The 12,041-nt window shown below is 41.8% G+C and overlaps 1 protein-coding gene across 5 annotated transcripts in view; it reads left to right on the top strand.

The window, feature by feature from the left end:
• aplp2 (amyloid beta (A4) precursor-like protein 2) overlaps nt 1-12,041 on the top strand; it is a 51,957-nt gene that overhangs the window by 17,042 nt on the left and 22,874 nt on the right. For all 5 annotated transcript variants that reach the window (XM_069161140.1, XM_069161139.1, XM_069161138.1 and 2 more), the window contains exons 2-3: nt 8,838-9,011; nt 10,329-10,458. In XM_069161140.1, the coding sequence (XP_069017241.1) occupies nt 8,838-9,011; nt 10,329-10,458 (304 nt within the window). The remainder of the gene's footprint in view (nt 1-8,837; nt 9,012-10,328; nt 10,459-12,041) is intronic.

Genomic DNA, 12,041 nt, shown 5'->3' with positions numbered 1-12,041 from the left:
TACCTCCCTCTTTCCCTCTGCCCCTCTTTCTTCTGCAGCCCCAATGTTCCTCTGTGTGAATAGCTGGGATGCTTTTGTAGATGGTTTCCATAGCGACAGGCCATTCGAACAAGTCGTCATTCACGTCCGTTTGCTGTAAGCTGGAGGGAGGCCATGTTATCTCCCCCTCACACAGGCGGACCCGCACAACTCAATCACCACAACTGTTTAGCCAGCAACCAGCCAAGTGTGTATCGTCAAGCTGGAGCTTAATTACGAGCACGTCTCGCTGCTGTTCATCTCCCTTCACCGAGCGTATCATCGCATTGACGCTCAGTGAGATCAAGTTGCAGCTCAATCAGAGAAACTTTTAACTATATTTCAAGGTGGAACTTGTAGAATATTAACACCAGTTAACAATTACCATGAAACAGGATGCAGCTCACTTTGCATTTACACCATCATTCTCCGAGATATACATTTACTTTTTACTGTGTCATAAAGGCTTCGTCTCACTCTCAAAAACAAATAAACACAAATAAAAAGGCAAAGGTGCACACAAATATGGAATTAAAAAGTTAAATTATGGGAGATGAGGTTTAGTTTTTGGGAAATATTTGGATGATATATTTTATTTCTTTTCCTAATTTTCAATTAGTTTTATGTATATGTTTTATTGTTATTTTGTACAATTAAAAATTGAGATATAATCCCAGTGTAGTGATTTTTATTTGTAGTAGTAGTAACTGGGCTGCAACTGACAATTGTTTTCTGTAATATTTAATCCATCCATTATGTTGTTGATAAATCCATCAGCTGCCTATTTGGTCATCAAAATGTCAGAAAATTATCAAACAAATGTCAACCAGTATTTGCCAAGGTGTTCCTTTTTCTACACCTGACCAACAGTCCACAAACAAAAGATATTCCATTTATAATCATGGAGGATTAAAGAAAATATTAACATTTAAGAATCTGGAATGAAAAAATCTTTATTACTTAAAATTATTCATCGGTTATCAGACTAGTCGTCGGCTCAATTTTACTGACGATCAGTAAAACACTTTTTCAACTTATTGTTGCAGCTCTTCTGCCAAAAACGCAAACAACTGCTTGCCCTTTCAACTCGTTGAGTCCTTTAAGTGTCTCCAGGCTGCACCTGCTCAGTAAAAGTGACAAAAACTCGACAAAAAAAATACAGTTAAAAATCAAATAATGCCGAACTCAGAATGAGTTATTGAAAAGGCAGCAGGTTAATCTAACGGTAGACCTCTGGTATCATTAATCAAAACAGGTGGACGCTTTCTTATCGTGAGTTTCACGCCGATCCTTCATCACTTTGATTTACTGACTCGAGACATGAAAGGAAATATAGGACACGGCAACGCCAATTGTTCATGCCGTGTTCTGCACGTTGGAGCCGCTCCGCACAATCTCATCAACAAGGGCATGTTCAGTCAAGCGCAGGTTGAGCGGAAAGGATTACAAATAGGCTTACTGTTTGAACTGGGGCGGGTACCGGTGCGTCATGGCCGCGCTGTTGTCTTCCGCGGAGGGTGTTTGAGAGGTGTGGTCACTGTTTTTCTACTCCCCCGTCACACTTCGGTGCAGAAAGAACAGACACCTCTCACCTTCCAGATCAATTCTGCCTGCGAATGGATGAAAGTTAAGGAGCCAATCGGAGGTGACCGCACGTGAACAGAAACATCATGTTCAGCTGGTAACTCCTAACAAACGCAGAAAGACACGCACAAGATATGCATGAGTATAATGACACGGTTTCCCTGAGTAAACTTTAGACATTGTTTTTGCACAATTTTTATTCATCTTTTTTCCACAGAGGTCTCACTTTTTCCGTTTCGATGGAGAACAAATTAAGAGATTATTTGCAAGAAATGATTGTTTTACACTCAAACATACTTTGAATTTTCATTTCTCAGACTGATTTTCAAAACGGAAGTGGACAGTGAGCAATGTGCGTGACTTCTTCCTCTTAAAAAACAGAGTTCATGTAGAACTGTAAATTGCAGAGGCTTAAGTTTCGTACTGACTGGAGTCGACTGTTCCTCAAACTGTCGGAGCATTTTTTTTTCTTTTGCCTTCCTGTGGGTTTGGAGCAGTGACTCATAGGGCAATTCCAGAGTGATCTCGGGACACTTCAGATGGCGAAGACAAAAGGCCATTTCGCTCACACAGAGGGGCTCATTTGCATTGCAGTGAGGGCATTGCCCTTTTGATTCGGATTTAAAAGAACATGACACCTTTTTTTTTATTTTGTTTTTATTCTGTTTTAACTGTCTACCCTTTTGAGGGTGGGAGGTGGTGAAGGTGTTTGGTCAATAGGAAAATGTGAGTGTCGCTCTGTCACCGAATGCACATTTTGGACAAATAATAAAAAAGGAAAAGAAAAAACAATCACAAATGAAAAACTGCTCCAGTAACATTATCTTAATGTCAGACTAAGTTTCCTCCGAACCTTACCGACTGTAATTCCTGTAACATGTGGAATCATTATTTCTTTTTATTAGGATTTTTTTTCACCCAGCTCCAACACTATTAGCTCATGCAAACAGCTTTAACTTGTCTTGCACACATTAAGCTCATAATCTTAATAAACAACACATGAATAGAGCTTGAATACTCATCCGTATTTCAAAGCAGTCTTGGCCCGAGCAGATCTTTCCTCTGTTGTATTGATTCTTGAGTGTCAAATAGATGGCAAAGGATTCATTGATCTTCGACTCAAATAACTGCATGCATATAGGGGAATTATTGAATAAGGGAGAATTGCATGCTATGTGTCATCTATTAGACAGAAAAACTCAGTAAAGCTACAAACATAAGACAAACGCATGTTGTACCAAAAGCTGTTGCATAAAAGCAATAATAGCAGCTAATATAGAAATACACATATTAGCACAATGTAAGAATCATAAACACTTTTTAATGCAAGCAAGAGTTGTAAATCGATATTAACTTCATATACATACCCTGACCTGTACATGTGTGTGTGGCTTTGTCACCACTGCATATCTTGTTTAAGTATTAAGTCACCACAGGGAAGGATTAGGTGGATTAATGATGCCAGGCATTTCTGTGCACAGTCACATGGACACTAAGCATTCTGGGAACCAGCGAATCCTGAGTGTTGCCTCAGTCTGGAGTTTGCTGTGAAAAGGGCCAGACTGCGAGTATGGCTTCACCACAGCTCTGCCAAAATTAGACTTGTTGCCACCACTCAGTGAAGCCTGCAAAGTTTATAGAGCAGTTGACACTGGAGCTGTTTGCAGTGTTGCTGTTTTTATATGGAACATGGGCAATTTACCAGAAAATGTTTGTCAGAAATCTCAGGCAGGCACCACCATGTAACCCATTTATTGGACTTTCTGGTCACAGAGGAATTTTGTGTTCAGTTTGTTTTGGCTAATTCAAAGTTACCACCTCTGTGTTTGTTTTGGAGAATCATCACTGAGGCTCAAACCCCGCTGTGTTGAACATTACAACTCTTATGTATTCATTTCCCCTTTCCTTCTATCCTCTCAGAGTGTGTGTGTGTGTGTGTGTGTGTGTGTGTGTGTGTGTGTGTGTGTGTGTGTGTGTGTGTGTGTGTGTGTGTGTGTGTGTGTGTGTGTGTGTGTGTGAGTGTGTGTGTGTGTGTGTGTGTGAGAGAGAGTGTGTGTGTGTGTGTGTGTGTGTGTGTGTGTGTGTGTGTGTGTGTGTGTGTGTGTGTGTGTGTGTGAGTGAGAGAGAGAGAGAGTGTGTGTGTGTGTGTGTGTGTGTGTGTGTGTGTGTGTGTGTGTGTGTGTGTGTGTGTGTGTGTGTGTGTCTTGAGCTCACACAGCGCAGATCACACTGCCCTGAGTGGTCAACCTGAGACCACACACACATGCATACATACACACACACAGACTGGATTAGCTCCTTTGGATCTTGCCCAGAATGCTGTGTGGTAGGTCATGTAATAACTGACCCGACCTGGTCTTGAAGGATTTTTCCTGAAACCTCATTAAAGAATGCCACTTTTTTTTTTTTTAGCCAATAGCCTCAGTTAAACTTTCCTGTCTCTTTTCTTTCTGCCGGTGTCCGCATGCAATCATTATTGTTGCAGATATCAGGCTTCATTTCCTCCCTTTCAGGAAGCAAACCCATTTTCTGCTTTTTATTCTCAAAGTGCAACAAAAATATCTTCCACAGACTCGAAAATTGCCTGTGCAAAATAATCTATCGCAGTGAATGTAAAGCCTTAATTGACACATTTGGCAAAGTGTTTGAGATTTATTTCATTTTTCCCAGGTTCAGCAACTTTCTCTTCTGACTGTCAGTCACTCACAGAAAGTCACAGCAAAATAATCTTGTAAAAAGTTGAGACTTTATTCTTTCCTCTATATGTTCCTACTTATTTTTCAGATGTGTGAGTTTGAACAAAGAAAAATAAGTACAATTTATTTAGCATGCATCACAAATGATTGATGGCGTAATGTAAACTGGGGGTAGACACCTGTAACATCACAAAACAACATCCATTTCCTACAAGTTAATGTTTTCGCTACCAATGAAGACAGATCTACCTGTAAAGTGCTTTGGTGTCTCGTTAGAGAACCAGACTCAAAGACAAATACTTATCGGTAAAAATGATAAAAATAGAAGCTTTTCTTGATGAGTGCATCCACTGTTCCTCTGCGTTATTTCACAACAAGCACTGCCATGTCTCAGCTTGCTTTGTGCGAAACTTGGCTCCGTTCACAGAGCAGGCCAATAAAACATGTTTGTGCGCTGGAGGCAGACTGGGAAAGCGGCAGCATACTGGTGTGTGCTTGCAGTAAAGAGCAAAATGATCCTTAGCCCACACAGCGTTTGACAAGCGTCTGTGGTGGCAGGCCTGTCTGTCCAGCCTTCACGCCGTCTCTCGCCTGTTTTCTTTTTATTGCATTACAGTCTGCGTCCATTTGAGAATAATATTTTAAACCGGGCTATAAGCCAATCAGTGCACGTTTCCTGCTGTCGCTGTCTGTTTACTGTATTTGCCAGATCGTTGCCCTGTCTCACTGCCTCTCCCTTTTCCCACCTTCCACTCCCTCTCTCCCGCTTTTGTCTCTTCCTCTTACTAAACCAACACATTACAGCAGATGCTCACACTTACATGATATAACAAATCACGGTGAGTCAGTAATGAGAGATGAGGAGGCTTGATGAGTTTTTAGGTGTGGCGGCTCATTTTTCCATGAAGTGTGTGTTTGTTTGTGTCGCAGCAACGCTCGAGAGGAAAATTGAGACATTATGAAATCTGAATCGAGACAAAACCATTAGCCAAAATTACATTCATCATCAAAAACATAGTTATAGTTTAATATGACTGTGGTAATGCATAACAATGAAAATGAAACAGGAAATTAAAACATCCTATTCTTTCTTTGATAAACTTTTTATGTTAAATAAATTGCACGAGACACATATTTAACATGTTTTCAAATCAACATCTCTTTTTCTGTTCCCAAAACCTGTCAACGTGTTGTTGATGACTCAACTTTTTTAATCACACTTAATAAGATGTGGTTACAGTTCTTGGGGCAATGCAGCCAACCCTTCCTGCCTCATAAAACCCTCAGATCTACCAAGCTGAATACAGCAGCAGTCACATGAGTCTTATCAGAATCACGTTAATAACATGATGCTGTGAGGTTGGTGTTATAGACTCAGGAATGACCTCCTGTGGCGCTCTGCGGTTCATCTGGATGTAACAAGTCTTTCACTGAAAGTGCTCCTGACCAGACCAGTGTGGAGCAGTGGGAGGTGTTGTCCAGGATGCCACGCACTTTAGCCAGCATCCTCCTTTCTGACACTGCTGTCAGAGTCCAGCTCGTCTTAGACTGCTACCAATTGGGTTTGGTTTTCATGATCATCAATGTCATCAGCAAGTAGATTAACTTAATGAAATAGAAGTCCAGTCCTGATCACAGACTTCTGTCTGTGTAGATTTAGCAATTTCTGTTTCACCTGCTTTTGAACTTTAAAATATAGTCCTGACCTGAACTGCTGTTTGATGTGGAATCACACAAAAAAAAAATCACGAGAGCAAATTACTGTCAGTGTTATTCCATGTGACCTTTAAGAAGTTAAATGACATTAACCACAGTGAAGATACAAACAAAGCTGAAACTGCTCTGTACCTTATGTTCTTCTTCAAGTTGCTTCTATTATTTTTCTTTTCTTTTTTTTCCCCCCCTCTGATTCCATTTTTCTGGCCCTCGCTGGTCCACAGAACAAATCGATCTTGGATGATGTAAAAAAATTGGGACATTGACACTAGCTGTGTGCTTCACTGGTCTTAAAATACATTTCAGACTTAGCAGCTGTCCACGGCTCCCTCGCATTCAAGTAAAAATGATGTCAGTTTCAACTCATAACATGTTGTGGTGTGTGTTGTGTAAGGATGTCACAGTCAGCATAACTCCCTGTCCGGTCTAGTTGCTTGAGGCCAGTCATCATTAGGTAACACTGATGATAAGACAGGGACCACAAACAAGGCAATTTTCTTCTTCTGACCCGATGCTCGCCTTCGAGCCTCCTCCGTCTTCGTGTCACTTCTCGTGCTCTCAGATGCTCTTCATGGCACTATTCTTTGTGTGAGTGTGGCCCGGAGCAGCTCTTTTCTTAACTACTGAACAGGCTGCAGATTTAAGCCAGCGGTATTAACTGCGTCCATCTGTCTCCTCTGCCTTTGTTGCATTTAAAGAATTAAAGACATTGGGAGCCAGCGGGCTGTTGAGACAGCTTGGCTTCTTGTTTTTTTAACAGCCACATTTTTGTTGTGGTCAGGCTGTCATTACTTCCATTTTTGTCCTCCCTAATGTGAATCTGTATGTTCCTCGGTAATATGTCAGTAAAGCTGAACACATTTAAATTTAAAGAAGAGAATAATACAAATATTCAGCTCAATTATTTCGCAGGCGTGTTGTTAAGAAAAACAACTCAAGCCTCCTCTTAAAACCTTTTTGTAAATTCTTGACTGTGAGATTTTGCTCTCTTATTATTCGGATATTCCTTTGGTTGGTTGTAGCATAATGTGACTCTTCTTCACCTGCCTTCTTTGATAACTGTGATAATAATCACAGTATTAGCGTTCAACTTTCAGCCGTCAGAGATAAGCATGCATATAATTCCTGCTCCTTAAACCTTTGGTGATGCAGAGAGGGAGGAGTGGAGCAGGACAAAGACATGGAGAACAAAGGAGGAGGGGAAGCCAGGTTGACTCTGATGCTGTTGCAGGTTTACAAGATGGTCCAGGTTCTGTTTGTGTGGTTGATCATGTGCCTGTGCAGCTGAATGTGTACGTGTGTGGGGCTGGATCTGTGTTCAGTTTATCTATGTTTGTTTGTGTGTGTGTGTGTGTGTATGTATATGTGTGTGTGTGTGTGTGTGTGCATGCAGACTCAGCTCTGGCTGGCTCTGCAGCTCATCACACACCGCAGCCAACTGCTGATTACACAGCACTTGTTTTGTCCTCGCTCTACTCTGTTCTGCACCTATTGTCAGCCCGGGATCCTGCGCTCAGTTGGACGGAGAACTTTGTGTAACACGCCGTTTCTCAAGTCTCCCTATTTAACTGTTTTTGTCCCTGACTGGGCAGTACAGAGGACACCTATGTCCACGTCTCCTTAAGGCTGAATATCCATCAAAGAGTCAGACATTTGTCCAACAGGCCTTGGCTCATTCCCCTGATCGCTCTGTTTTACGCTGAAACCTGTTTACTCAGCCTGATGACATTATGACAATCAGTTCTGTTTCACATCCTGTCCGGAGGGTCCCTTGTGTGTGTTTCGGGATTGTTTGGCATGAATCACCTCGCTGATTAATTAGAGATCCCCCTGTTGTGACACCCCTATAACATCGGGCGAGTGTTATCAGGCCGTGACTTATTGTCTCAACGAGGAGCTGATGAGTTGACTCTTGCTAGCACTACACCAAGTCACAGTAGTTTTGACTGTGTCCACTCTCTAAAGGAAGCTCTGTTTATTCTTTTTGGGTGAAGGACTTGCAGACTTGAGTGTTCATGCTTCCTGCTTACCGAAAGAGGAACTGCACAGTTCAGTAAATAATGACAGGGAGGACTCAACAAAGATAGCAGATATGCTCTCGTGTTCAAAAGCTTGGGAGGTAAACAAAGATGGGAAATTCTAGCAGGAAGAAAGAAATAATGTAGAAATCCTGTGGTAACACATATTTTCATTACTTTATGCCTGTATATCTTGTTGCTCTTATATGTCTGCACAGCTGAACTGATAGTGGATGTTCAATGTTTACCTTGAAGAATAATTGCTCTATCCTTTGTAGAAGGACTTTGGTCCCAGGAGGTCTAGACAAGTAAAGCTCTGCCTTCAACTAGGAATGTCCTGGTTTGTGAGGCATGACGGACTGCAGTTTTTTCTTCTTCTCTCCTGATATCGTTGCGCAGCTTTCAGCCACTCAGTGGGCATCAGAGCAAAAAAAAAAAAACTTGTGCACAAATCCTATCAAACCTCCACTCGTTTAATCATCAACCTGGACAAACATTCCCTCGGTGCATTTAACTTGTCTCATGTCTGAACCCCTCTGCTGCCAGCAATGCAGCATTGAGCTGCAGTAGCAGCCAACACATGCACTACTTTCTCCATCATGTCTTGTATAGTTATCCATTGAAGTACATGAGCTGAATCTGCTTTATGTGGTCAGAATTCACAATACAGAACAGTGTTTATGAGAAAAGTGAGGGGGCAGTTTCTCATATTTGTCAGCCTGACTATTCACCAGCTTTCATGGGCTGTATTATGATTGTGTTTATCAACCCTCATTACTCTCTCTCTCTCTTTGTCCTCCTGCAGGCACTAGCAGCCAATGCGGGCACGGGGTTCGCCGTGGCCGAGCCCCAGGTGGCCATGTTCTGTGGAAAGCTCAACATGCATGTCAACATTCAAACCGGCCGCTGGGAACCAGACCCATCCGGAACCAAGAGCTGTGTAGGAACCAAAGAGGGTGTGCTGCAGTACTGCCAGGAGGTGAGTCACGGTGACACAGACGTGGTGAAATTCAGACACCAAAAATCTGTTGGAAAAGAGTAGTGACAACATGGGTTGTCATCAAACAATGCTCATCCATGTTGATGCTCATCCTTCTTACCTCCATCATTACTTCATGAGCATTCATTTTGTTTTAAATGTATATCAATATGACAGGATATCGAGATGAATCTCAGATGTTATGGCTGGCACATGTGCTGGACCTGCAGCCCTCTTGCGCCAGTTAACAGCCTGTTACTTTTCTAGGATGTAGTGAAAATGTCACTGAGAATTGACTTACAGAAATAGTTTGACATTTTGGGAAATATATTTAAGTGCTTTTTTGCTCAGAGTTTCATGAGAAGATCAAAACCAATCTCCCGTCCCTAGAATTTAAACAAACAAGGTAATAATATATTAATCGGTGAACTTTGAGAGGTGCTAGTAGGCAGATTCTGGACAGAGCCAGGCCAACCTGCTCCTGGCTGCAGTGTTGTATCCAACCGACAGACATAAAAATGATTCTCATCTAAACTGGTGGAAAGAATCAGAGCATTTTACAAAATGTTGTTCTTTTCCTTTAACAGTATGTCAACAGTAATATAAATACAATCAAATTTAGTTTCAAGCTTTGCATAAACATTTGCTGTCATAGTCTATAAACTTTAAATGATCAAATATGATGTGTGTTTTGTTGCTAACATTTCAGTTTAGGTAAGTAGCTTTACCAGTCGGGTGGGACTGTGTTGTGTTGAGGGGAGTTAAGCTAGCATGGTGGAAAATGTCAATTTTCATTACACTGTGATTTGTCCATAAAGAGGCTCCTGAGCTCTTCCTGACAGACGGATATTATTTACAGTATAGTGGGTGGCATCTCAATTACCATACACCGTGACACTGTTTCTCTAGCTGCCTTTAAAATTAAGAACATGTTTTTTGACAGCAGCCTCACTCATATTTACTCATTTCTCCTACATCTTCTAACCCAGGAGGCTGCTGGTAATACTGTCATGGTTTATTATTGAGCTGTCCAAGAAAAAAAAAAGCAAGGCTGTGCATATTCAGGCAGCCTTCCTCAAAAGCTCCAGTTCCATTTTTTTTTATGACATTTTGATGGCATTTAGTGAAAGTCAAAATTGAGCGCTCTTTCACAGTTGAGCAGATGGCATCTAGAGAGGAAAAAAGCGTGGATTAGAGGATTCTATTGAAGCTCCACTTATCGCACCTTCTCGTTCTCACACACATAAAAATCCACTTACAAATAACAAATTCCTCTCTCATAATTTGACATACATTCTCTGCTTCTTTGTCCAACAGATGTATCCAGAGCTCCAAATCACAAACGTGGTGGAAGCCAACCAGCCAATTCGCATTGAGAACTGGTGCAAGAAGGAGAAGAAGGTGTGCAAAGGGCACGCCCACATCGTGGTGCCTTACAAATGCTTAGGTAAGCTTTAACGCATCAGTATTTTAAGGGCTGAGAGAAACCACCAAGGTCGTTGTAATTCCTTCTAATAGGGGGCCAAACATTATTCTGGATGGAGGGCCGTGGGCCAAAAATACATTTTGATTTTATGTGAAATTACATTTTGTTAAAATGTGATATATTTCACTGAAAATTAAAATAAAATTTCAGATCAAGTAGAACACTACTCTTTAATCTGCTTCATTGTAATGTTATTATTTTGCAAAAACTATTGTCGGAAACAGTCGTCTTGCCAATTTGTTTTCTAAATTTTCTCTTGCCAGTGTGCCACCGCCTCCATCTCTTAACTTGACTGGCAGCCCAAAGTCAGTGACGTAGGACACAATAAGAGCACATGAGCATCAGCAGGAAAGAGATAGAGAATACCATCATTCTTCACAGATAAGCCGTAGGCCAGTGTAATTGAATAGGCAAGCTGAAGTGCACTACGCTGTACATTGCCTTCAAACGCATATTATATACTTTTTAGCAACACAAAATATACGAGTTCATAGTCATTATGGTTTGCATTTTACGGCACTTCAGACAAAGGAGAATAAGCACGAGCCCGTGAAATGCTTTGGTGCACCAAAACAAAGAAGATGTGGTTGTAAATGGGCCTTCAAATCAGGTGTTTTTCCAGTGTCTGCCTTCTCCTGTGTTACCCTCTTGTTGAATGAAGGAAAAGATGAGAATATAATTCATTTTAGCCAAAGGCAGAGGTGACATAGAGCAATATTGGAGGCTGATTCAGTTGACTAATTCTAGCCTTGAGCTGCAGATTGGGTAGATCCAGGCTGGATGAGAGCTAATCTCTCTCAGAAAGGATGGCTTGGAGGGGGAAGCTATTATTGCTGGGGAGGCTTGTTGAGCAATAAAGCACAATCTTATTTCCCCCCTCAGACAGAGGCCATAAACTCACATAGACACACAGGGTCAGCAGCAGAAGGGACTGTGAGGAGGCCTGCTTCATTACTCCCCATTTCTCCACTCGCGTGCACTGTCATAGACAACCCTCACCCTCCTCTGTCTTCTGAGGCATCACCGTAATCAGCAGTGGCAACATGGCTATACTCTGGTTATTAAATGTCATATATAGCCGCACACTTTGCAGGCCGCTCTGCACTCCCTGTCTTACAGAAACACAGCCCACTCCCGCTGCCTCTATAACAGAGAAAAACAGGCCTGAAACAGCTCTGTTAGGGAGGAACAAGCGTCTTCCTTCTTGCTGCGAACACTTTCCGGCACCCTTCCTCTGTCCAAAAGCCTCTCGCTGATTGAGTTGTGCTGCTTTTCTGGTATGAAAAAGCCATTAGCAGTCGCACTGGACTGTGAAATGGGCCACTATTGAAGAGCATTTTTGGCAAATGCGGAGAGGAATTTTTGGAGAAATTCATGGGACAGCAAACACGCAACTAGAGTGGCTACTTGGTGGCCGAGACAGGAATGCGAATGAGAGAGGTTCACAGGCAGAAGCTGTCTCCAAAATTCCTCTCATTTTACATTCTGAAGCTATTTCTCTCTGTTTGCCTCTCCTGGTTCTCCATGAACTCTATCAACAATCT

This window comes from Embiotoca jacksoni, unplaced genomic scaffold (genome assembly GCF_022577435.1).
Source record: "Embiotoca jacksoni isolate LCO1_2020_lvr unplaced genomic scaffold, fEmbJac1.0.p SCAF_28, whole genome shotgun sequence".
Classification (NCBI taxonomy): Eukaryota; Metazoa; Chordata; class Actinopteri; family Embiotocidae; genus Embiotoca; species Embiotoca jacksoni.
The sequence above is the reverse complement of the archived record's forward strand: the minus strand, read 5'-3'. Positions and strand labels throughout refer to the sequence as shown.